The following is a 27,634-nucleotide window of genomic DNA, read 5'->3' as shown; positions in this document are numbered from 1 at the left end:
TCGGTATTGAAAGTGGACCAAAGATACACCTTTAGTGTTGAAAGTGGCCATTAGTTTATTCGAATATAAAAGAGAGAAAAATAGGAATACCTTTTTCAGCCTACGATACTGAAGTCGATGATGCGACGAGTCTCGTGTGATATGGTTTCACGATCGCTGATTAATGTAGAGCTATAACCGATGTCGGTGCCCACGAGTTATCTTTGACCTAGTTACCAAAGTCGCAATCCGCAAAGAAACATCCAAATCATGAACAAAATTAAGATGTAGGCAAAGCTTCTCCTGCAAGTGGCTATATCGAGACAGCTTGATCAAATAACTAAGCCTAAAGAGGGCATGCTTAAGTAGTTGTGCACTGCCGCAAAGCTTATGTTCTGCCTCAAATGCTTTGTAGTCTATGTGAAGTTTGGAGAGGGGGCTATGAAGAGGCCCTTTTTTCCAAGCTTCTACTTAGTTTCTTTTTGCTTGAGGCCCTTCCAATCGTCTATGAAGAGGCATATATATTGTGAGGCACAAGGATTCGTTTCCTTTGCTTTCTCATCTTCTAGGGTAGCTGCAGCTTCCCTCCCTTTTTTGGCTTTTACCTCTGCCGCCTTCTTCACTTTCTCTTGCGCTTTCTGTTCCTCCTCCTTCCACTCAGCATCCTCTCTGGTTTTCTTTTGGCTTCCTCCCGAGTCTTTTTACCTGCTTCTACTCTGGCTTTTTTGGTCTCCTCTCTTGGCTTCCTTTTGCATTGCTCTGCCTCCTCTTGGAGTCTTTGATCGATTTCTTCCACAACTCTTTTTGCCCTTTCTGTTGCCACCAATTGTCTTTGATGAACATTTTTCTTAGCTTTCTTGATTTCTTCTGCCTACCCGAGCGACCTCCTCCCTTGCCTTCTTTTTGATGTCTTCCTTGACTTTCTTCTCAGCCAGCTTCTTGGCTATAGCATTTTGCTTTTTCTTTTTTCTCTGTGTGTCTTTCCCCTCAGTCATTGTCTTTGTCTACCCCCTTTTTGCTTGATGTCAGAGCTGCAGGGTAATCGTGCTTCTATTGTAAGCTCTCCCAAGTGAATGTCTCTATCATCCTGAGCAATAGGATGGCCGAGTGTTGTCCACACCAGTATGTGGTCTAATGCTTTTCTTGGATGTTTCGCATCTATAGTTTCATACTTTCTAGCGTCATTCCAGCCAAGTTCACTCTATGCCCATTCTTCATTCACAGTACCCACTTCAGGATCTTCTAGGAAATCTGAGTGATTTCCTTCTTCAGAACAATCCTTGCTGCCACAAACCTAAGGAACGACGCCCCTAGATTGATGCCTTGATAAGAAGCTTTGGCCAACTGCTCCAACAAGTAGAGTTCTGCAATGTCTCATCCTCCATATTGTCCCGTCTCCTCGGGCAGCTTCAAATAGCTACTTACATTCTAGAGTGACAGCTCTATTCAGTGGCCACCAATCAGAGTGTATTGCCCGCTCTATTGGTAGTTACAGACAACCTCCTCGGTGATATCCTCCCGTTCTGGGGACCATGGTAGGTTGTAAAAGTCATTCAGACCCGTTGCTTCTAGTAGTGCGCAACTTGCACCAGTGACCTTGTTCTTTGCCTCCAATGCACACATGAATTTTGCCATTTACCACACACACAGACTTGGTGCAAAAATAAAGGGGAGAGTAGGAAAAACTGTCACGAGGGTTGCGCTTACCTCATCGAACAATTTGAAGTAGATGCTTTCGCCTATAGCTCTCGAGGGGGCCTGTGACGAGGGTAAAGCTGTTGGACTTCGCATCGTGGAGTTGTTACTTTTTCTTCTTCTGCTTCCATGTGCAGAACGGCCTTAGAGACGAGGGAGAAGTCAAGGTGTCGGGGTGGGAGACCAGCGGGGTGAGGAGGTGCGGCGTGAGATTCCTGGTGCCCTCATACAGAGGTTCCTCCTTGGACCCCAAGGGCAGCGGGATTTCTAACCAGTGCCCTATGACTAAGGGTGGCACAGACTCGTTTGCCTTCAAACCTGGCAAATACCAGCTCAAGAAGCTATACTTGGAGCCAACTTCCTTCAGGGTGAAAGAAGAGTCTCAGTTCAAAGGAGGGTCGACAGACTTCCAGCCCACCAAGCTCACGATGAGGTTGATTACACGCTCGATGAAATCGAGGGTCCTCTCGAAGTGGGCTCTGATGGATCCCTCAAGTTTGAGGAGACGGATGGCATCGACTACGCCGCCGTCACCGTCCACGTCCACGAGAGAGTCCCCTTGTCAAGGAGCTTGTGGTGACAGGCAAGCTCGAGGCATTCTCTGGACAATTCTTGTTGCCCCCATATATAGGTTCCTCCTCCATGGACCGACAACGCCGTTGCCATCCTTGAGGGAGCAGTCATGGATCTCTTTGAGTGGAGCAGTCATGGGCGCCACACTTATAAAACCCACCAGCGCAATGCCTGCCGCGAGCAGTCATCAATATAGGAGCATCAAAACCAGTGGAGCAGTCACATCAACGCAGCCAATTGCACTGAGATTATTGAGCGAGCTTAAGCTTTTTGAGCTATTTTTAGGGAGCTTGTTATTTAACGAGATTTTCAAGAAATTTTAATAATTCATTTTTCTTTACATGCCATGTGGTTTTTTCTCCTTTCATGTTTTTTTTGCAAGGATGTTAGGCTACCCAAGGTTTAAAAAAGAAAGAAAGAAGCGTATGGGCCAGGCGGCGTTTGCACGGTCGCCTGCACCATGTAGACCTGCAAATCATCGCCAACACCTTCGCAGCACACCCTCTAGGCATGAGGCCGTCGCCCTGCACCTTTTGTGTAGCAGCCTTCAACTCCTCCTGGAATCATTGCTTCGCTTGCAGCCTAAGCTTTGAATAATCACCATAGCCGGAAGCTATAATCTCTTGCAAATTTGGCCATGACCAACCCATCTTGTCTAAGCAGGAGGACGTGCATGAAATCCTTCTTCCTCTCGTGATCACATCGTTTTCATCTCCTACACCTGTTCCCCATGCTTTGTCCCCCTACATTGGGCTAATAAGGCTCACTCCAATGCTTCTCCCATAGGCTTCTACAAGAATTTCTCTTGCAATTTCTTCTCCCACATGCCCGAAAACATGAAAGCTCCAATACCAATTTATGTTATCAGATTAACCAGTCAATGGCGGGTTGTAACCGGTCCATTGTGAATTGGAGGGCTGGGTTGGGTTAGGATATCCCCTAGTTATGATACACACCACCTCCAGTGAGTATTGACACCGCCTGGGAGATTATTGCTATAGCACGGGCATGGACCATAGGAAGACCAAATGCTTAGAGGCCTTCGAGGGTATTAATGTTTGTGACACCCAATGTATTTGCGGTATATGGAGTGACAACGTTCACTCTTTTGGCCACTTGGGCCTGCATACATGGTTCTTATAGAGCTACAGAAGTAAAGTGCAACATGGATCTTATGCGAGAGTGGAACCATGGTACTTGTCTCCTCCACTCCTACGGGGCTTTTATGGAAGCATAGTGCCCCTCATTGCTTGAGATGTCCCTACCTTTTGGTTTGAGATATCCCTTTGTATAATTTTATATTACTTAATAGAAGTCTCTTTTCCAGGAAAAAAAAACGAGTATCTATATAAAAAGTGGACATATGGACATTTTAAAGTAAACTGAAAGCGCTTCTCAAGAAACCATGTTTAGGTTGGAAAACATTGACGCAATGCTTAGATTAGCGAATAGAGGCCGCTTGTAAAAGGGTCAGAGCATCATCAAATTGATCCGTACACTTCCAAGGACCATAAAGGTGCCAGTGTTTTGGGATGTTTATGTAGCTTTACACACCACAAAGAGGATCGAAGGCAATGCTAGTGATTCAAAGGTGATAATAATAGCAATGAGCACCAACTAGATCCATGGTTTGGCATTATACAACTAGCCATTATTATGGGGTGGAAGTCACAGGTTTAGTTGGTAGTTAGATTTCTGGCAATGCACTCGGACATATCCACTTAGCCCAACAAGACAGTTGAGCGGCTGCCCAAAAAGAAGGCAAAGCCAAATACACATTTACATGCCGTTCTATTATTAACAAACTCCACTCATATAATCAGATGTGGCACTGATATAGCACGAGGAAGAAAATAACAATCAAATGATATATTAATTTTTCCTTGTCATGTTGAAAGGAAAATAGAAGCATTCAAAACATCATAGCATTCTACATCTGGCTGCATCTTGTGCCTTGAAATGTACCACCTTCTCCTACAGTTTATCGCCACCCACCCCGCCCCTGTTTTGCACCTCTCTCAAGTACACTCTATACAAGATTAGCTTTTTCCAAACCACACCATTCTTCAATAAAGACTGAATGCCCTTTAGGAACGGTTTTCACCAATTGATCCTGCAAGTAAACCAAGTAACTGTCCACACTAATTGATTAACTGAATCACAAGTGGAGAAGCAATTTGATCTGTACCTTGAAGGGTAAGAATTTTTGGCACCAATCTCTCCATCTATAAATGTGTATTAGAGAAGCTTGTACCGCTTTTCTTCAACACCAACAGCCCCCATTTGAATCTCAATAACAGTGTGCAAAGGAATCTGAAATAAAATTAATCATCACCAAATTATAGTAGTTCTGGAACATGAACCGAGACATTTCTAAATCTGTGAAGTTTGAAATTTGAGCTTTAGATTCCTTAGCACTAGACTTGGATACGCCCTAGAGGGGAGCAGCATTTCTGTCTAGTTTTGAAGACAAATGAAATTTAAACATACAGTTAAAGATGTGTTTACATTTCAAATTCCTTCTGTTCTCTTTCCGATTCCATTTCCCCGTTTTCTAATCTCACCCAAGAATTTTCCCTTGGTAAGTTTTGATGTTCCCCAATTTTCCTTGTTATCTCTATTAGATTATGATCTATCCCAAGTTTCTCCTCTTACTTTTCATCATTTCTATTTACATATACTAGATAATGTTAAAGGCATGCTGTTAAAGACATGCCGTTTCCTAGTCGTTTCAGTTGTGGAGACATCATCCATTTCTGTTGCATGCAACTATGTTGGGCTACGGTTTGCAGCAGTAGCTAGCAACACACACCCACACGCACAATTCAGCAAGTACACAGTCCTAAGAGAAAGAGAAGCACTCAACTCGATAATGATAGCATTGGATAATGAAATGAGTGCCAAGTATAAAAGATAAGTACACCCAATAAGTGGATAAGATGGTGTTCACATGCACAGGGAAAAAAACTCCTAAAGAGGAAAAAAGTGCCCCAGTTGGTCGTAAGTGTGTTCACACACATCACTACCATATATATCGCTACAAATCCCCCCTACGAGTGATGATGCGATATGTATAGGGATATGACTGATCAATCCCCAAAAGGCAACAAGCCCAAAGCTGTGCGAAAAGCTTCGGACTTTTTAGGAGGAAGAGCCTTTGTGAACAAATTTGCCATTTGTCATGTGGACACAGACCAAGCTGTTCTCTCTTGTAGAGTGTCTCTCCTTGACATAATGATAGTGCACCTCAATGTGCTTAGAGTGAGCATGAAACACTAGGTTCCGTGCAATTGCCAATGTGCTCAGACTGTCACTAAAGATAGAAGCGGAGGACGGTTGTCCGGGACTCAAATCAGCCAAAAGACGTCTGAGCCATACACAGTCAATTGTCATTGTAGAAGTTGCTCTATACTCAGCTTCACAGCTCGAAGTGGCCACTGTTGGTTGCTTCTTGCTGAGCCATGATGTACATGAATCACTAAGACGAAAGCAACAGCCACTAGTGGACACTCTGGTGTCATAACATCCAACTGAGTTTGAATCATTGAAGCCATGCAACTGTGAATCACTCCCTGTGGGATGGAACAACCCAAGGTTCTGAGTGCCCTACAAATAGCGGAAAAATCTGCCCAACAGCTTGCCAATGCCTGGTAACTAGGACACCCCATACCGAATGTCTGTTGGCCTCATATTGCATAGATAGATCAAGCATCCAATAGCCTGCTAATATAATGTTTGATCAAAAGGCTATGCGAAATCCTGAATGCTAAGCCTGGCACCTGTCTCAACTGGTATTGCCACATGCTTATAATCCTCAAGATTTAACCTCTTAAAAAGTCTCTCTTTTACTTTGAGTGTGCATCATGACAATTATTAATTAAGGGGCTGATAATAATGATTAAACATAATAACACTGCAGATGATTGAAAAATAGAGAACACATTTGCATTGATTCGATGCCACTTTAAATAGGATAAGATACACGCATTAGCTTAGAGCTAATGATGATTAGGTACTAATCTTTTTCATAATCCCCTTCTCCATTAACTCCTTGATTATCTCCACCTCTTGCCTCCAAGAATATATCCAAAGAAAGTGGATGTAGACGTGCCTTTTATGGTTGCTCTATGACCTTATAACAAGAGTAAAAAGGGCCAATACTAATGCCTTAATAACCTTTGAGTTTGAACTTTACCAAGGGGATGTTTATGTGTTCATGTGATGAAGCATATCCAACACCCTCGATCCATACATGGAACATGAAAATGAAAACATAATGCAATAGCATAGCTCTACATGAAATAAAATGCATGAGTCATAGTCATAGGAGACGGAGGGGACGGACCCTTGGAACGGGGGGACGCTGTCCCGGGAACACTGACGGATGGGGACGGACGGACGTCCCTAGCTGGGCGTCCCTCACAAGGGACGGCGTTCCAGGGACGGTTGCATGGGAACGCCGAAGGTTACTGTTTGGGCAATGGTCACATTTTTGACCCTTTTTTTTTGGGCCGTTTGGGAGGGGCTTTTCATGGGCCTTTAGCCTTGGCCCATAGGCCTTGAGCCTTTGAGGCTTTGGGCCTTGGCCTCTCTCTTGCCTCCCTCCCTATAAGAACACACACACACACACACTCCCTCTCACACTTCAAACTTTAGCTTCACACACACACACTTTTTTTTTGGTAATATCCAGTGCAGTATATTTATATGCTCATAAATTTACATGATGGGAGGTCTCCGAAATGGAGAGTATCCCAAAGATCAGAAACATAAAAAGAAAAGCTCTATGCAAGAAGCATCTATATCACCCTCATGGCAGGCATCATATAAGGATTGCCGCAATGAGGCTCGGAAAGATTCATATGACTTGTGAATCTGCAGACCCAAGTATGCCAAATTATGCTCACTCCAGATTGTCCAAAGAGCCCAATATCTCACCCAAGAGAGAAATAGTGAGTATTGAGACAAAGACCTCATAAATCTGCCAAAGAGCCAGAAATGTTTCCCAAATCTGTGACTCGGGAAACAGAGCCGAAGATAATCTGAAATTCTCCTGAGGAGGATCCTAGAACACGGGCAGTGCCAAAGCAAATGAAGAACAGTCTTTGAAGGAGCCTGACATCTTAAACATGTGGATGGTGCAATGCGACGTTTAGTAAGTGTGACCCCCACTGACAATGTGCCTGTCATACATCTCCAAAGAAAAAGTCTTTGTTTCAATGGCATTTTACACTTCCATATCATCCCGAGATTCTTCCGCCACCATGAGAGGGGCTTCCTTATATGCCACAGAGAATTAGCGTGTTGCTGAATCCATGGAGCAGGCTGAAGAAGCCTGTAAGCTTTGATGGAGGTTAAGGCGGGAAGAGGAATAGGATGAGTGCATGTAGCAGAGAGTTGCAATTGCCAATCCGTAAGCCTGTCTGTGTCAGCCACAGGAGGAACAGGTAGAAAAGGATGTAATAAATTAGCAATTTTCTTCCATATAGACCTATGATGCATTCCCAATGCATAGGAAGCAGTGGCCTGAGGAAAAGATAAGACATAGCCCTGATCATCTACCACATCATGTATGTATCTAATTCCCAATTTCATGAGATTGTATGCCCGAACAGGTTCCTGTAAAGCGAGTGGAATGTCATACTTTCTTTCCTCATTGAGTTTGTCCCCGAGCAATTATCAGGAGCCCATTTGACCTTAGAAAGTACTTGTTTCCAGTCAAGTATCAGAGCAGTAGAGAAAGGACAGCCAGGTATCTTCCCTACAAATCTCCCAATGACAACCTCCCAATGATCAGTAATCCAATGACCATAAGCACAAGTCCTGATGTTGACACACATGGATGCTAGCATACAAGTCCATGGCTGTTGTTGGCGGAAAAAAGTATGTAGCATAGTCGCCTTCCTTGCATATACATGATATCTTATATTGAGAACATTAAGTCCACCATGCATCCTAGGAGAGCACACCATTTCCATCTTCATCAATCTCAATGCTTTCATAGCAGTTTTTGTCCTCCATAACATCTCCATAGCTTGAGACATAAAGGCTGAAATATCCCTGGAGGACCAATGCAACAAAGGCAAATAGAACTGGACATAGGACATTACAATGGACTGTACTATTCTGAGCCTGACATGAAGAGGCCAAGTAGAAATCTTCCAGTATTCCAGTTTATGTTGAAGTCTTTGGAAGATCCATTTTAGCTGCTGCTTCCTGGTGATATGCCATCCTATGGGATATCCCAAATGCCTGACTACATCTTTGGAATGCACCACCTGACCCGACCAAAGAATAGAATGCTAGTCACATTGTTTCAGGGGAAGTAATTTCGATTTGTCAAAATTGACATGCAATCCCGCTGCCAAGCCATACAATGAAAGAGTGATCATAAGCATTTGAACTTCCCAGGAAGAATTCTGTGGCATAAAGAAGGAATCATCAGCATATGCTTGTGCCAAAAAAGATGCAGCTCCAGGGATTTTAAGACCAGTCATCTGTCCTGTGTTTGTAAGATGATCAAGATACATTAAAAGGGGATGGGTCGCAATGGCATATAAGAGAGCACTAAGAGGACAGCCCTGTCTAACTGATCGACCCAATGTCCATGACCGAGACAGATGACCCCCAAGAATGCACTGAGAAGTAGAGCCAGAATAAAGCCAGTAAACTGCATTTGCCATCTTAGGACCAAAGCCCAACTTGGTCATGATTTGAGAGATAAAATCCCATTGAACAGTGTCAAATGCCTTAGCAATATCCACCTGCAATATAAGCACATCTTGATGCGAATACTTAGCATATTCAATTGCAGTCAAGGCATTGGATATATTGTCATGGATTTGTCTTCGCGGCACAAACCCATACTGATGAGGATGAAGCCCCGCATCCAGTATCCTGTGAAGCCTATGCACAATCATTTTGGTAATGAGTTTGTAAACTACAGGCATCAAAGTAATAGGCCTCCAATCTGACATATGGTCACACAAATGTTTTTTGGGCACAAGTTTGGTTGACTATGCCATGCTTCCAAGAGTGTAGCAACTGATTTTCTTGCCAGGCAACATTGATCATTTGCAAGAGGACTTCTTTCAAATCATCCCAAAAAGAAATATAAAATTCCACTGTAATGCCATCCCAGCCAGGGGACTTGTATTTGCTGAGGTGAAACAATGCATTATCAAGTTCTGTGTCAGTAAAAGGTCTCTCCAAGGTAAGAGCTTCATCCATTTCCACTATTCCAGAAACATATTGGAGAAATTTAGTCCTAGCCTCAGTCATTTGATTTGATGGGGAAACAGGAGCCGAGAATAATTTCTGGGAATAATTCTGGCATTCATCTTGGAGATCAGAGAAAGAGTGTATCCAAGAGCCATCTAGCTTCCTTACCGTTAGGCATGAGTTTTTCTTTGGAGTAGCATGCAAGCCTTGAAAAAAGGCTTTTGATGAGCAGCCCTTATCCATGAGGGGCTTCATTCTTGTCCTAATCTGCCATTTGTGCAATTTCCTCTGATCATTAACAGTCAATTTAAACTGAGCATGTGAAAGGGAATCCTTTTTTGAATCAGAGAGAGGCCTTAACTGAGAAAATTCAGTCAATTGTTGTGCTGTCCTTTTTGCCCATTTAACCTCATTCCTCCATTCAGTCATATGCCAGTTGCCATACTCCCTAATGACATTCTGTATACGAGAGACAAAGCTGTCCCAAGCATAATTCATGTCCTCCTGGGCATGCAAAGGCAAGGGATGAATTGCAAGTCTGATCATTTGCTGGAAATAGTGATGTCGGAAATAAGCCTGATTAACATGCAATAATCTACTGGAGAGGGGTGGCAAATCATCCAGAGGCATGCCAAGCTGCAAATTCATCCACAATGGGGCATGATCTGACAAGCCCAATGAGAAATCTATAAGGAGATGAGGGCTAAAATCTGCAAATTGTTGAGGGTAAAACAAATACCATCTGTCAAGCCTTGCCCAGTATGTAGTAAGTGCATTATGATGAAAAGTATATCCAGGCACTGACCCTTGGAGAAGCACCCATAAATCTTCAGTTTGCACAGAAAGAAGCATGGTGTCCCATTTCTGCCTTTCCAATGATAGCATATGAGATCTTGAAGTGGTGTTATCTCTTGGCAGAGGGGAATTATTAAAATCTCCACAGATGAATGCATTGGATCTCCATGGATATCTGCATAAAGAATCCCATAATGCAGCCCTCATGGCAGAGGTCTGGGAAGCATAGACTGATGCAAACTCAAGAATATCACCATTGACATTACATTGTATGACCATCCATCTGCCACTAATGTCATTGAAGGCTAAAAGAGGCTCCAGCTCATGTCTGACCAGTATGCATACACCTGAGTAGGTAGTGGTACCAGCATAATATATATTATAACCGCCAAAATAAACATGATGACCAACCATGGAGTGTTGATTATGCTCTTGCAACAAACAATATCTGGCTGCATTTTATGTACATAATTCCATAAAAGCCTCCACTTTGAGACATTGCAGAGGCTCTGTACATTGTAGGTAAAGCACTTAAGTGTTTGAGGCATGATTGAGGTATATATAGCAAAGTATCAGATATAAAAAAAACAAGACATCAGAGAGGCAAAGCCTCTGCCTGCATGGGCTGCATTCCATCATGACCCATGAAAGACATAGCATTATCCCCTTCTTCTGAATCACATATGGGGATGCTCTTCTTCAAAACCCCCACCCAATTTTGAAGGACAGGAGCTGAAGTAGAAGCTTGTCCTGGTAAGGGAGAAGAAGCATCCCATTGACGAGATTGAAGGGGGCGTTGCTTCAATACAACCACCTTCTTAGGTTGTTGAAAACCATCTTGATCAATCCCTGCAAATTCCTTCATCTTCTCTTTTCCTTTATCTTTTCCTTTTCCAGCAAGTGACTGCACCTGATTGATTGGTTTGGCATTCTTTGCTCCATTTCTATTTGGTGTCTTAGCTTGCAAATTCTCATTCTTTTCCTGTGTCTGGGGCGGCAAGGCATTGGAAGGGGGCTGATGCAGAACCATTGGGCATTCAGAGGCTAGATGCCCAAACTTGTGGCAGGCAAAACAAGCTCCTGCAAACACACCCCACTTCAATTCAAAATACTTTTTTCCCAATTGCACTCCCTCAACTTCCACTGCAATGAAAAAGGGGTAGGTGTGTCAGTGTCCCAAAGAATGCAGAACCTGTTATAGTTTCCCATGGGGCGTGGAGGGCAAATGACCTGTCCCAAAGAAGCAGCCAGGCCAGGCAACTCTTCACGCATATAGTCCGGGAAGTTAACAACCTCAACCCATACAGGACAATGATGTCGTATAAGACTTTGATAATCCTTGTTTGGGGACCAGGGCATAGCATGTACCATCTGCTTTCCGTAAAACAGGGGAGAGAATTCAAGAAGCCTCTGCTTGCACGAAGCATCTGATAAATGCACCTCATAAAAGCCTCTGGAAGCAAAGTACACTCCCTCTACAAAGCATCCTCCAAGGATGGACTTAATCCACTGCGCGACATCACTGGCCGCTGGGATTCTTCCTAGAAAGAAAATTATAACTGCAGTTTGAGACAACTTCCTGAGAGGATTCACGAGGGATGGCAATTTCGATTTGTACGTGACCTCTGGAACCGGTTTGCCCCATTCTTGTCGTGACTGCTGAGAGTTATCCTTAAGGGTGTCAAAGACGTACTGAGCTTCCATAGTAAGTTCATCATCTTGTGATGCAGGCTCTGATAGGTGGCGCTTAGCATCTGCAGGTCTTTCTTTTCGAGCATATGTACAGAAATTCAAACCTAAAGCCATGATTGAAATACGACTCTCTCACACACACTTTTTTTTTTGTTTTTTGTGAAACGAAGAAACTATATTATAAAACATCCATTTTACATCAAGGCAGTGCTCAAGAAAAGAGCCTATGCCCTATCCATCAGAAACAGTAAAAGAAAAGCTGAACACAAGAAACATCCAAATCTTCCTCATGTAAGGCATCATATAAGGACTGCCGCAATGAGGCTCGGAAGAACTCGTAAGGGTGCTGAAGGGGTGAATTCAGATATGCATGATTTCGCTGTAGCCAGAGGGTCCATAAGGCCCAGTATCTGATCCAATGGAAGAAAAGAGAATACTGTGACAAAGAAGCTGATAACGTGCCAAACATCTAGAAAAACACACACACTTTTTTTTTTTTTTTGTAAAGCTTCATGTCATTAATTACAGGTGGGAAACCTCAAAACGAGGAAAACCCACCAAAAAGACCATATACAAGGGAGACTACTAGAGTGTTCACTATGTTCAGTGTGAACATAGTCAAACATCTAAAAACAATCTGTAAAAAGAGCATACAGAGATGAGTCACGCACACACACACACACACACACACACGCACACACACGCACACACGCACACACAGAAGAGAGGGAAAAGGCAAAAAGAAAAGAAGGGCTGGATCTGCAGTTCACACAGTCAAATCAGGACACACACACGAGAAGCTTACGCAGGCAAGCAGTACGCAGTTGAGAAGCGGGCAGGTGAGAAGCAAGCAGGTCGCAAGACAGAAGCGAGCAGGTTGCAGGCCAGAAGCGAACAGGTCGCAGGTCTCAAGCGAACCGATCGCAGGTCTCAAGCGAGCAGGTTGCAGGTCTCAAGCGAGCAGGTCTCTCTCGAACAGGTCCATAGTGATACACACACACACATCACACTCTCTCTCTCAAGCGGCAAGCCTCAAGGGCCAAGGTCTCAAGTTTCAAGCTCTCACACAAGCAAGCTGTCGCCTCTCAAGACACACTCTCTCCCTCACACACTCTCTCAAGCTTCACACACACACACACACACACACACACACACACACACACACCCACCCACCCTCACACTCAACTTCTCAAGTTCTCCCTCAACTTTCAAGGCTCAAGCCTCACTCACTCTCTCTCTCTCAAGCTATCAAGTGTGACAAGGAGCCTGGAGGCATCCATCATCCATGGCATCCTCCTCGTGGTAGTGGCTCTTCAAGTTCCAACTACCCGTAGAAGGACGATGGGATGGACATGGTGGGATGAGGTCAATCACACCCCACTCCTCATGGAGGTGGTGCACAGCCATGGACATGCAAGCTTTGCCTGTACAAGCCAGTGGGTGGTACTGACAAAGTAATTTTTAAGTGTCGTTCCTACCCCCGTCCCCGTTCCCTACATATGGCAGTCCCCCGTCCCCCGTCCCTTGTGACTATGGCATGAGTCCTAGGTATTTTCTAAGCATAATGTATCCCTCCAAAGTCCCATTGTAACTCCATGAAAACATAGTGCCTCATGTGCACTATCATGAGTTAGGCATGGAGACCCAACTCTCCCATCAATCTCCGCTTTGAGGGCTACATGGCCAAGTGAGAGACAATGTGGTCATAGACATATCACATAGTGCCTCATGTGCACTATCATGAGTTGGGCATGGAGACCCAACACTCCCATCAATCTCCCCTTTGAGGGCTACATGGCCAAGTGAGAGACAATGTGGGCATAGACATATCACATAATCTACATCATAGGTGGTTAGAGGTGATTTACATATGGGCAATGGAGAGCATTACATGGCTTTAAAAAGCCCATGATGCCTCTTCATCATCGTAAGAGGTGTTTACATGATTACATAGTGCAATGTTTGCTTCATGTGTAGAGATGCTAGCAATGTTTGCTTCACCCTTGTTGTTGTAGCATTTTTCTGCAAGATGTCCTAGCTTTCCACATGTTGTGCATTGGAGCTTTGGTTTATCCTTATGATAGCAATTCTTTATGAGATGGCCAATCCTACCATAATGAGTGCATTGAGGAGGTTTCACATTCTTCTTTTGAGTGAGATATGCTTGATCCACTTGCTTCTCTTCATAAGCTTCATGTCATAGTTGTTTCTTTTTATATTCTCCCATAAGAGAGGACTCCACATCTTGAATTTTTAGATATGGAACTTTCAAAAGTGTAGTTACAATATTATCATATTCTTCAGGTATACTATTTAGTAATGAAGCTACGTATCTTCATCATTGATAAGTGTCTTGATGTCTACTAGTTGTGCAAGGAGACTTTTCATCTTATTAATATGATTGGGAAATGAGTCTCCAGTCTTCATAGTGTGAGTCTAAAGATTTGTAACTTCAAATTTATCATTGAATTTTTTCCACCAGCACCAAAGATTTTATCGAGAGTTTCCCATGCTGCTTTAGCTGAATCTATGTTCGAAATATGATGCAAATATTGATCACCAGTCCAAGTGCTAAAATAGCAAGTGCTTTAGTGTCATAGATTTCCCATTGTGCTTTTCCTTTCCTTGTGGTAGGTTTATCATTTTCAGATGTAGTAATTACTTTCCACAAATCTTTCTTTTGAAGGATAAACTTGTGCCTAGTCTACCAAGTATAAAAATTTTCCCTAGTAAATCTCTCTAACTGTGAGGTTTTAGACATGATGGCAAGATCTTACTTGAGAGACTCTCTTCAAGCAGTGTCAAATGCCTTGTACAAAGAAACTGAGTTTAAAAAAAAGATTAGTTATCCACTCCATTTCCATACAAATGCATATTTGTTGCAAGGAAATCACCTAAACCAATATATTTGGCATAGCCAAAATACTATGGTTTTCCTTGGAGGCTTGATTTTGATTTTTAAATCCAAAGTTGTAAACCACTCTTTTTCTAGGCTTTAGCTTTCGTTTACATATTCTGATTTCCTATGACTTGGCTGGCTTGAATTTTGTTGTTGCAGACCTGGCGGAGCTGAGGGAGGCGAGTTCACCAAGGCGCGGCCATGCTGAGCAGATGAGAAACTGTTTGATTTTAATAGGTCTTATTACTAAGGCTTATAAACCTTATGAAAAGGCTTTACACAAAGCCTTAATTAAAGGCTTAAGGCAAAGTAGGAAAGCTGGTTGTGTGCTGGCCGCGTGGCTCAGCTTAGGAGTAGTCGGATAGTGCCATAGGAAAAGAGGCTGTATGGCTCAGCTCAGGAGTTGTCGACCCCCCGCCATGCATCGGAAGCAGCAAAACACACCAAATGGTCCTGCCATTGCCATGAGGGCAAAGCAGGAAATTCTGATGAGAGCATGCGCAGGCTGCTCCAGTTAAAACTCAGAATTATGATGAAAAGAGGCATAGAATTCATGTCCATCTGCAAAAAGGATCTCTATTTCATGCCTTGGCATTGCCCCGAAAGTGAAAATCAAGATTGTGATATCTTGCTACAGTTTAGAAAAATATAATATGTCAAGTGAGATTCCACGATAGGTGCGTGAACTTAGGCTCAGCTCAGGAGTCGTCGACCCCCCGCCATGCATCGGAATCAGCAAAACACACCAAATGGTCCTGCCATGGCCATGAGGGCAAAGCAGGAAATTCTGATGAGAGCATGCGCAGGCTGCTCCAGTTGAAACTCAGAATTATGATGAGAGAATGCGAAGGCTGCTCCAATCGAAGAGGCTCTGATACCACTTATTAAATAAGGGGGCTGATAATAATGATTAGCATTAAATGAAAATATAATAACACTACAGATGATTGCAAAATAGAGAGGCTAATTGCATGGATTCGATGCCTCTTTAAATAGGCTGAGATACATGCATTAGCTTAGAGCTAATGAAGATTAGGTACTAATCTTTTCCATAATCCCCTCCTCCATTAACTCCTTGATTATCTCCACCACTTGCCTCCAAGAATTTCTCCAAAGAAAGTGGATATAGGCGTGCCTTTTATGGTTGCTCTATGACCTTATAACAAGAGTAAAAAGGGCCAATACTAATGCCTTAATAACATTTGAGTTTGAACTTTACCAAGGCGAGTTTATGTGTTAATGTGATGGAGCATATCCAACAACAATCCCATCACTATGCTGTAAAAATTGAATGCCCAAGATCCTGGATGAAACCCATTTGTGTGCCAATGTGAAAGACAAGAGATAGGACCTCCCCTGAATGTGCGCCTGCCTTTGCCATTGCTAGCCCATCTACCCTCCGCCCTAGCCTCATGTTGCCACCTTTCCATCTACCTTTCCTCTCGCCATCACCCCTTTTGCCTGGTGTTCCTTTTGCCATTGCCATCACCTGTGCCCCTTTTGCCCTGCTCCCCTTCTGCCTGGTATCGCCTCATGTCCCTTGCCCTCTCTTCTTCTGCCGAGTGAGCCTCCGCCCTGCTATTGCCAGCCTCTTGTCCGCCTCTGGTCTATATTGGGTCCCGTGAGCAGCATGTCATCAACGTATAGAACGATGACCAAAAATGTGTCCTTACTGCTCTTCACATAGAGGGTTCTTTCTGTTGGACTGTTGCAAAAATCATTTGCAACCAAGTATGTATGAATCTTCTCATACCATGCTCTAGGAGCCTGCTTAAGGCCATAAAGAGTCTTTTTCAACCTGCATGCTTTAGACTCTTCCCCTTTCACATCAAAACCAGGAGGCTGCGATACATGCACCTCCTCATGTAAATCACCATTCAAGAATGCTGTCTTAATGTCCAACTGATGTACATTTCACCCATGATGTGTTGCCAAAGCAATGAGACACCTAATGGTAGTCATACGAGATGTGGGTGCAAAGGTCTCATCATAATCAATGCTCTTTTGTTGGGTATACCCATTTGTAACAAGTCTGGCCTTGTAGCGATCAATGCTACCATCTACTTTGTGTTTTAACTTGTAAACCCACTTAGTACCAATGGTCTTCTTGCCATGAGATAGATCTGCCAAATACCAGGTGTCATTCTTGAGTATAGAGTTATACTCATCCTGCATAGCATGCATCCAATGATCATTATCCTGTGCTTCCTCAAAGGAAACAAGTTCCTCCTCATTATATAAAGTAGAAATGAGAACATGACACATGAGAATAATCTGCATGATGAGAGCCTGCACGAGTTCTGCTAGGTAAAGGAGCTGCCAACTTGCTATCCCTCAATGTCTGCACAAGCCATTTTGGCATATGCCTAGATTCTTCTATGGTTGCTCTCTCCTCATCCACTATATCCTCAATAATTGCCTCATCAAAAGACTGATTTGTAGGCTGATTTTGCACGTGCAAAGGTTGAATTTCAGCACTTGGTTGAGCATTTAATTGCTCAACATATGGCTGCTCTCCATTAAACAAAGGTAGCAGTGAATCAAACATGTCCCGTGAGCATACATTCTGCTGTTTTTTACATGAAAGCATGGGTTGAATTGAGTTTTCGACAAAAACAACATCTCTACTTACCAAAATCCGCTTTTAGGCTGGATGGTAGAGTCTATATCCCTTGCTTTCTAAACTGTATGCCATAAATATGCATTTAACTCCCTTATTATCACTGCGTTGTTGCTCAGGCACAAGAGCATAAGCAAGACAACTAAAAACATGCAAATGAGCCACAGAAGACTTCCTGCCATGCCAAGCTTCATAAGGAGTTTTAGACTGTAAGGCCTCTTGGTAGGGCATTTGTTCAACACATAGTTTATGCACATAGTTGCCTCTAACTAAAAACCATGAGATAAATCTTGGGCTTTCACCATAAATCGTGCCATCTCCATGAGAGACCTGTTTTTCCTCTCAGCCAAACCATTTTGCTGAGGTGTGTACGGCACTGTACATTGATGCCTTATGCCTTTTTCAGCCATATATGCATGAAATTCCTTGGACATATACTCCTCCCCTCGATCTGAACGAAGGGTGCCAACTTTACATTCACATGCATTTTCAGCCATGCATACAAAGTGCTTAAAGCACATAAAAACCTCTGACTTCTGCTTTAATGAATACTCCAGCTATATCTGGAGTAACCATCAATAAAAGTGACGAAGTAGAGATATCTCCCAATAGATGGTGTCCTCATAGGACCACGTACATCACTATGTATAAGCTGTAATTTCTTAACAGCTTTGACAGATCCATCCTTTGGAAATGATGCCCGATGCATTTTACCAAGAATACACCCCTCACATACATGTCTAGTAGGGGTCTGAAGAGTTGGCAACTCAGACACCATATCATGCCTTTGAAGGCGTAACAAACTACCATAATTCAAATGGCCAAATCGTGCATGCCATAATTCTGCATCACTCATAGCACTAGTCGAAGAGACCGAGTAAGCATCATGCTGCAACTTCTCAAATACATCCATCTTATATAGGCCATGAAACAAGGTACCTCAGGCAATGATAGAATAACCATTATTTCTATCCTGAACTGTACATTTGTCATCCATAAATTTCACCGTCAAGCCTGACAAGGCTAAGGTTGAAACTAACAGAAAGTTCTTCTTAATGCCTGGCACATATAAAACTTTTGAAAGAGTAAATGCGCCCCCATTTGCAGCAGTGAGCACAACTCTACCAACTCCTTTGACAAGATATGAGGAACCATTTGCACATGTGACGGTTCCTGCACTTGGGACAGATTCCAGAGATGAGAACAAACTTTTTTATGAAGTAATGTGCTTACTAGCACCACTATCAAAGTACCAAGCTTCCGATTCTGCCATTGACATGCATACATCATGAACAAAAGAGTCATAACTGCAATGTGCAGTCCATGCCCAATCATCTTGAGCAAAACTTGCACATTCCTTCTTCTCTGCACTTGGTGCAGATGCATTAACCACAGATATGCTCGATTCTTTCTTTTTCTCTTTCTCTAGCCTGTTCTTGCACTCCTGTATGCAGTGTCCTGGTCTCCTGCAATAGTGACACTTGCTCTTCTTTTTAGGCTTATCGCCTTCTTTCTCTGCATCCTTACCTGAGGATTCTGATTTTGGCTTATAGCTATCATGCGAAGAAGCTTTACCTTTGCCTTTCTGATTAGCAACAAAAGCTTGGTCACCAACTCGCATATTAGATCTGTTTTGCCTAGACTGCTCTTCTTGCAAGAGTACTGAAACCAGCTCATCAAATGTAAAGGCATTTGGATTTCCCTTCATCATGAGTCTAAGGGTAGAGGCAAAACTCTAATAAGAATCCGGCAATGCATTGAGAATTGTGGGCACCAGCATACTATCAGGATATATCTCATCCACACTAGCAAGTTGCTCCTTAAAATCTTTGATCTTGGTCAAGAAGTTGTTCGTTGAGTCTCCCTCATTCATGTGCTCAGACTCCAATTGTTTGCGCAGATATGCAACACGTGCTTCATTACGCATCTGGTATAATGCAGCAAGTGCATCCCATGCCTGTATTGAAGTCTTATATGACCGAATATGAGGAATAATGCTTCGCTTCACAAAAAGTGCAAGCAATGCATGTGCCTCTGCATCTCTTCCATCCCATCTCGTTTGAGCAGCAGCAGTGGGAGGTACTGGTGGTGCATGTGGAGGAGCCACATCTGTATCAAATTCTACTTCAGATGTACCTGTAGCACTTGGTTGCACTGGTAGTTGTGAAACAGGATGAGTTTCACTACCACTGACCACATTCCAAAGGCCTTTAGCAACTAGTATATGCCTCATCATATAGGACCATAATGGGTAGTTAGTCCCATCAAGTTTGTCCTCAGCAGACAACATGTTGAATACATCAGTACTGCCGGCCATGACTTTCTACCAAATGCAAAATCTTTCGACACACTGTAAGTACTCAGTATTCACTAAATGCAATCCTAGATGGCTGCCAAGTGACTGAATCACCTGCAAAATGTATGAAAAATAGCAGAGAGTAGAGAATAGAGTGTTACTGGCAAAAGTATGATGGCTGATGTTGTCGAAGACACTGCAGATGCTGTTGCACACCAAATCTTTGTAGCTACACAGCCCAAACACCCAAAATCGAGCAGAACCAATCCAAAATGACGCCTCTCCAGAACGTCTGCAGAAACCTTGCGGTGCCCAAAACGCGTCCGAATCGCGCCGCAGACCCCGAAATCTCTATATACTTCGTATACATCACACTACAATATACGCCTCCTAAGAGGGTATCTTAATCGGAGACAGAAAAATAGGATCGTGAGGAGGGAGGCAGACTACTAGATCAAGTGTCAAGGAAGCTAGCTCTGATACCAATTGTTGGAATTAGGGTTAGGGTTTCAACAATGCACACACAAGATAGAGAAGCTTGAGAGCACACAAACTCACTAGAATAGAATAAAAAAATGTGGGCAAGGTACAAAAGATAAGTACACACACCAAAATGAGTAGATAAGAGGGTGTACATACGCACGGGAGAAAAAACCTCCTAGTGAGGAAAAAAGTACCTCGGCAGTCCTAAGTGTGTTCACACACATCACTACCATATAATGCTACAGTAAGGAGTATTGCCTTAGATTTTTATCAGATCTTGCTCTTTGCAAAGGCCTACTCTTTGGATAGAGATGTTGCACAACATAAAGTTGGGGGGTGCATGTCCAGGCTTATTTTACAGATGATATGTGCACTTCTTTGGATGCCCCCTTTTCAAAGGATGAGCTGAGACATGCTTTGCAAGCCCTCTCGAAAGGCAATCTCTCCATCCTTCTTTTTGTAGTTTACGGATTACATTGGTGATGATGTTACTACTGCTCTGCAGGAGATGTGGTGGAAATGATGCCTCCTTTTCTCATGGAGGGTCTTATCCACCTTGTCCTGAAAGGTGGGGGCAAGGCCAATATTAGACAGTGGAGGCACATAACTCTGCTTGGATTTTCTTACAAAATTTGAGAGAAGGCAGTGATGAGTATGAGGCTTCAGTCTATTCTTCAGAGAGTTATTCACGATACACATAATGGTTTCCTCCAAGGAAGGAGTATTTTTGATAATATCTTTTCATTTTGGGAAGCTGTGGAGTGGGCTAAATCTAGCCAACAGCCCCTTGCCATTCTCTTGCTAGACTTTAAAAAGCTTATGACAGAATGGATCGGGACTTCTGGGAAGGCACAATGGCACGGATGGGTTTCTCCCGAGACTAGATCAAAGGGGTCTCTTGCATGTATAGGGAGACCCATATCACGTTTTTGGCTTGCGGGGGGCATGGGGAGCGCTTTTAGATCTCTTGTTCTGTGAGGCAAGGATGCCCCTTAGTTCCACTACTTTATTATAGTGGTGGAGGGTATGAGCAGGTTTCTTAGGGCTACCCCAAGGGTTTCAGGTCTCCGTTGCCTCTTCGCACAGAGGAAGAGTTACTGGACTCACAATTAGCAAATGATACTCATATGTTTTTGGAGGCCTCATAGGCATGCCTCTGTGCTCTCTGCACTACCTTTGGAGATGTTTTGTTTGGCAGTAAACACTACCATCAATTGGCACAACTCTACAGTATTTTGGATTAGTGACTCTCCGCCTGCAGGCAAATTGGGATTTGGATGTGGGTTTACTTGGATTGAGGATGCACTGCTACATACCTTGGCTGTCAAGTTGGCATTGACATCTTGCCTACACAATAGTTCGCTCTTATGCTCATGAGAATTAAAAGCAAACTGTAGCATTGCAATGGCAGGAAGCTTGATTTGGCCTCTAGAGGCTTGGTAGCTAACCAAGTGCTGCTGGCGCTTGGTTTGTCACGCCGTGTTGGGTTTTTCACAAGGGATGCATTGGTTAGCTTCGTCGGCTTATTTAGAACTTCCTTTGGTAAGGATTAGATGGCATTCCACACCCTAGGGTGAAAGTAGCTTGGGATACCATTATTATGCCAAAGCAAGAGGGAGGATTGAACATCAATGACCCTGACATGCAGTGTAAGGCTTTACTCCTGTTAACTATAAAGGGATGTCTTGATAGGTCTCCTCTGATGCCCTCACCTCCTTCCCTTACTCAGGAGGTACCAACACCGTGGATTACTTGATGGGATCTCCAGCTTTTGGCACACCTCCTCCCTGACTTCTCCATTCTGCCACCCCCCTTGGAAGCTGACCATGCCTACCTCTCTTTCACTCTTACTTGCACACCATCCGTCCCCCTGCCACCACCTTGTTAGAAAACACATGGATCTAAGCATGGCTATGGTGGCTCATAGCAAGTGATTAAACTCATGTTTAAGGACTAATAAGATGATTAAAAGAATACTTAAGATATTTTCAAAACAATGGCAATGCTCACAAGAAACCACACAATGTCATACATTAGAATGATCCAAGTACATCCTTGTATAGTTCTCATGAAGTCTTCAACCACAAGATATATGTACCCTTGTGCCATCCATGTGTCCATAAATGCCCACATGCCTTGTGCACCCTTGCACCTTACATGTGCCTACTTTTTGGCCATTGAGTACCTTTGACAGTCATCCATTCACATTCCCTAATAACCTTAGCTTGTATCCATTCTAATTTCATAACATCCTAAGCTTCATCTACCTTACTCCCACATACATGTGTCCCATACATGACATGATGGGTACCGTATTTCAACAACCCCCCTTGGTGCCCAAATGGGTCTCATCCCAAGAAGGTAATGTGACATACATAGACATGACATTTTCCCCCCTTAGTGGACACACACACATTCACTTAGTCTACATCATTGGTGGCTAGAGGTGATTACATCATTATGAACATACATCGGCATAACTGCCCATTTCCAACTTGTGTGACTCACAATGAGCTTAGAGGTTGGCATACATCAACCATACATTGTGATACCATTATATCATGGCACCACCATCATAAACATCAAGGACATGAACATAGATAGAATCACACCCACTTACATATGGGCACATCTTGACCAAGGGTTGCCCAATCCTAAGGTTGACATAGACATCATACATGGCAACATTAGCTGTTGAAATATGGAAGCAAGAGCTAGAAACTAGAATGGGATAATTGTAGAGGTGCCACATGGCACACACTCAAGACACAAAGACTCAACTGAGACAAGACAAATGTAGACTAGGGAAATAGTACACCTAGTGTGCACTCATCTCCAACACCCTCCTTAAGTGGACACTAGGAGAAAGACAGAAAGACAAGACTAGAAGACAGACATAAAGACCGATAGACTGAGAGACAAGACAGAAGACATGACAGACAAAGATCCTGAGACACCCCTCCTCAAGTGATATCCTCATATGGGTCCACAAGGATAGGGACAAGATGGATCTAAAACAAGACACAGTTAGATTGATAGACAAATAGATAGACAGACAAGACTAGATAGACAGAAGACTGACTGTAGACAAACAGATGGACCTTGAAGACATCCCCTCCTCAAGGGCAATCTCTGCCTCTCGGGTAGGGACAAGAGAGAGGTTCTAAAGCAGAATGAGTAAGACATAGAACCCCTTGACCTACATCATCGGTGGTCAAAGTGGTAGACAAGAAAGATGAAGTAATCAGAAAGCCCACTCCTCATCATATGAGGAATGAACAGCAAGATCTGCTGATGGAGATGCTGCAGCAACATGGGCTGAGGTAGATGTAGGGGCTGATGTAGAGGGTTTAGAGTGGCAGTCCTTCTCCCGGTGATTATCACGGCCACAAATGGTGCATGGATGAGCCTTGAAGCAGTCCTTCTCCATATGATTAGTTTTGCCACAATGGGTGCAAGGCTTTCTTACCTTAGAACTTCCTTTCTTTGCTAAAAATGCAGTGTCAGTTACCTTTTGTTGTTGAGTTCTTTCCTCTTCTTGGAGAGCATTGATGATACCTTCAAGAGTAGGATTATTGTGATACTTGAAGGTAGTGACAAGAGTAGCATAGCTATCAGGTAAGCTTTTGAGAAGCACAGCAATAGCAATATCTTTGGAGATGGGGGACTTCACTGATGCAAGCTGAACCATAAGACTGTGAAGATAATTGACATGAGAGGCTATAGTAGCTCCCTCCTGCATATATAGATCAAAGAATGAGATCATAAGTGCAATCTTAGAGTTTTTAGAGCGGGGTCCAAAAAGGGTATCCAAAGTGATCCATGCTCGAGAAGCAGACTGTATGTCGGAGATGTGATGAATGTAATCATCTCCAAGACCGAGCAAGATGATAACATAGGCTTTGTCATTCTTGGCAGTGGGAACATAAGTGACAACTTGCTCAATGTCGGAATCTTCGGGAGCACCATGGTGAACAACGTCCCAAAGACTTTCTTTCATAAGATGGCACTTGATTTTGATTTGCCAAGTATGAAAGTTGGACCCATTGAATTTGTCGATAGACATGAGAGAATGAGTAGAAGAGGCCATGTGGGAAGGTCTTACCTCTTGCTAAAATGCAAGGGCAGTGTCTATTCCCTTACAAGATTGCAGAAATGAATGAAAGAAGAGATCTAAAATTGTTTTTAGAAGCCGGCTCTCTCACCACTTGTCAAGGCCATAGCATGTGACAGCCCATCGAAGCATGAGGAACCAGCAGTTTGCAGATATGAGCATGAACAAAAGGAGACAATGCACAGTACCTTGTAGACTCTTCAAGAGGAAGCGATGGCAGAACTGAATAGTTAGGCGGCCTGAAGGGGAAAAAATAGATAGCGGCTGTAATCAGGGCGTGAGCAGACTGTTGTAGAAATAGACAGCTGTAGCGAATGCCCACGAAGGTCCAAGTCGGGCTGCAATGTCAAAAACAGGTCGGCCAGGAGCTGTATGAGCCTAAACACGTACGGGAGTCCGCAGCAGCTGCTGGAAAACAGGCCGGAACAGCCTCTGGAACAGGGCGGCAGCAAGAAAGTGGCCGGACAGCAACTGAACAGGCCTGGCCTGAACTGAATGTGAATAGGCTGAGGTAAAAAGAAAGGCCTGCAGCAGCAGCAGGGCAGAACTGACGTAGAATAGGTGCGGCTGGTCCTAAAAGCTGAGCACAGCTAGGGAGATGGTGGCCTGAAGCTATGGCGGGCAACACAGGGCAGGAGCAGCCTGCTCTGATACCATGTTGAAATATGGAAGCAAGAGCTAGAAACTAGAAGACTAGAAGTAAAATAAGAACAAGATAGAAGGACAAAGAGTTACCTTGAGATGAGTGTAGACAAGACACAAGCTAGATTGATTGCAATGATGTGACCCATGAATATATGGGCCAAAGTACAAGACATAGAGCAAGAGTGCTTATGGGATAATTGTAGAGGTGCCACATGGCACACACTCAAGACACAAAGACTCAACTGAGACTAGACAAATGTAGACTAGGGAAATAGTACACCTAGTGTGCACTTATCTCCAACATTAGCCACTATGTCTCATAATGGGTGGGCCATACACATAACATGACATACATGGGAATATACACATACATGTGATCACATAACATGGCTAAACATAGCCATCATCGACTTCATAGTCTTCATCTTTCTCTTCATCTTCATGTTGAGCTCTATCTTTGTCTTCATCCTGAGCTCCATTTCCATAGTCTTCATACATATTGCTTCATCTTGGTCTTCATGTGACTCCATCATCATGGGGCCATACATCATCATGGCCCATGAGCATTCATGGCTTACATACATGGGTACATCATGGCATAAAGGCTTTCATGGAAAAATACATGGCTCAAAACACTGCATTGTTCATGGCATTGGGATAACATATTAATGCACGCGATGAAGATGGTATTGCGGAAGCATTTGTGTAGATGTAGTGACTAGTCGTGTGCTATGCTGGCCATGTGAACTACCTCTTATGGAGGGTTCTTTTACACCACACATTAGGGATTTTTATTTTTTATTTTTTGGAAAAACCTTATGTGATGCATGATGCAGGTTGTGGTCATCGTGTCACTAGAGTTTGCCGCCGCTTCTCTCTTCTCTGCAGGACCAACTGCATTGTGTTTCTGTTAGTGCATTGCAGGAGGCCGGTGGCTTGTAGATACCTTGTGTTGTGAACCATGGATCCCCACTGTTTCTTCCCCGCTATGGACTTGCGCTCTCCCTTCATCCTGCAGAGTAGCCTGAGCAGCCTCAACAGCCTTCTAGGACTTAACGGCCTCAACCCCCTTGGCCACCATCAACAGCATCAGCCTGGATTGCGTTGCTGGGTGCGCCACTGACGATGCTCTGCTGGATGATGGCTTCTTCTTCTCTACACTATTCTCCGATTTGCTGCATGAGCTACTGCCAAGCCTTTCTCCTACTCCACGTTGCTGTCGAACTGCTGATGATGATGCTGATGTGGTGTTTTGCTTCAAATGCTTGCCCTCTTCTGTACACCAATACTTCTGTGTGAGCTGTGGACTACAGTTTCTGACATGTTGCTTCATGTTCCCCTCCTCTCTCTTCCTATGTAGCTTTAAGCTGCTATTTGAAGCTCTAAATGACGAGTACAAAGCTTGTTGCAGAGAGAATAGAGAAGACAAACTGCTTGATCAGCTTGAGATTTTTAAGCTTTAAGATTTTCTCTCTAATTTATTTGAAAACTCTTAACACAAAATAAAACACTCCTAACCATAGCCTATGCACTACCATGGCTTTGATACCATGTTAGAAAGCACATGGATCTAAGCATGGCTATGGTGACTCATAGCAAGTGATTAAGCTCATGTTTAAGGACTAATAAGATGATTAAAAGGATAATTAAGATATTAGTAAAACAATGGCAATGCTCACAGGAAAACCACACAATGTCATACATTCTCATGATCCAAGTACATCCTTTTATAGTTCTCATGGAGTCTTTATCCACAAGATACATGCACCCTTGTGCCATCCATGTGTCCATAAATGCCCACATGCCTTGTGCACCCCTGCACCTTCCATGTGCCTACTTTTTGACCATTGACTACCTTTTACATTTATTCATTCACATCCCCTAATAAACTTAGCTTGCATCAATTCTAATTTCATGACATCCTAAGCTCCAATCTACCTTACTCCCAAATACATGTGCCACATACATAACATGACGGGCACCATATTTCAACACATCTCCCATCACATTACACCCACGTCCATTTTGATCACACGAGTTTGACCCTGTTTACTCCAACCACATCTACCACCACCTCCACAATGTGGATCCTACTAACCCCCTACCTGCCCTCACATCACAGCTCACCACCATTCTCCATACATCTACCACCACTTCTTTCAACTACATGCGGCGGTCTACCGCCGAGCCACCTTGCAGTTCAATGTGAAAAAAAAACTGTTGGTATGATGACGAATGCCGAGCTGCCACACTCTCTTGTCTTAAGCATGAGGTACGGATTGGGAAAATCATGAAGCGCCATGCGCAATGAATTTCTCAATGCCTCACCCAATGCAAGAAACTGGAGTTCTATGCTTGGAAAGAGGATGAGTTATACTGACTCTTCTTAGGGCCGAATTGCAAAGAGGCCTGGAGGAAACTCTGAGAACATCGACCCTACACCTTTCACCTGCTCGGACACATGGCACTCCTATGCATGCTCCCTCTATCATATACCCCATCAGCCACCTCTACTTCCATCACGAGATCCCCGTCCCACCAACTCCACTTTCCTCACAAAGGGCATGGTTCTCAAGGCAAATAATGGGCAGCCCTAGGATCACGAGGGACTCATTGCCTAGT

At 43.5% G+C, this 27,634-nt stretch overlaps 1 protein-coding gene across 12 annotated transcripts in view; it reads right to left on the bottom strand.

The window, feature by feature from the left end:
• Nucleotides 1–4,084: 4,084 nt before the first annotated feature.
• LOC147603131 (6-phosphofructo-2-kinase/fructose-2,6-bisphosphatase-like) overlaps nucleotides 4,085–27,634 on the bottom strand; it is a 235,107-nt gene continuing 211,557 nt past the window's right edge. For 8 of the 12 annotated variants that reach the window (XR_015265709.1, XR_015265712.1, XR_015265710.1 and 5 more), the window contains 2 exons: nucleotides 4,436–4,560; nucleotides 4,085–4,360 (listed from right to left, as the gene is read on the bottom strand). Coding sequence is in view for 4 of the 12 variants with exons in the window: in XM_086797371.1 (XP_086653497.1) it covers nucleotides 4,486–4,560 (75 nt within the window). In the remaining 8 variants the exon portion in view is untranslated. Of the gene's footprint in view, nucleotides 4,561–27,634 lie in introns of all 12 variants that reach the window. The other 4 variants (XM_086797371.1, XM_086797373.1, XM_086797372.1 and 1 more) reach the window with 1 other exon arrangement.

This window comes from Cibotium barometz, chromosome 65 (genome assembly GCF_041138505.1).
Source record: "Cibotium barometz isolate CiBa-2024 chromosome 65, ASM4113850v1, whole genome shotgun sequence".
Lineage (NCBI taxonomy): Eukaryota > Viridiplantae > Streptophyta > Polypodiopsida > Cyatheales > Cibotiaceae > Cibotium > Cibotium barometz.
Note: the sequence above shows the minus strand (reverse complement) of the source record. Positions and strands in the feature narration are given on the sequence as shown.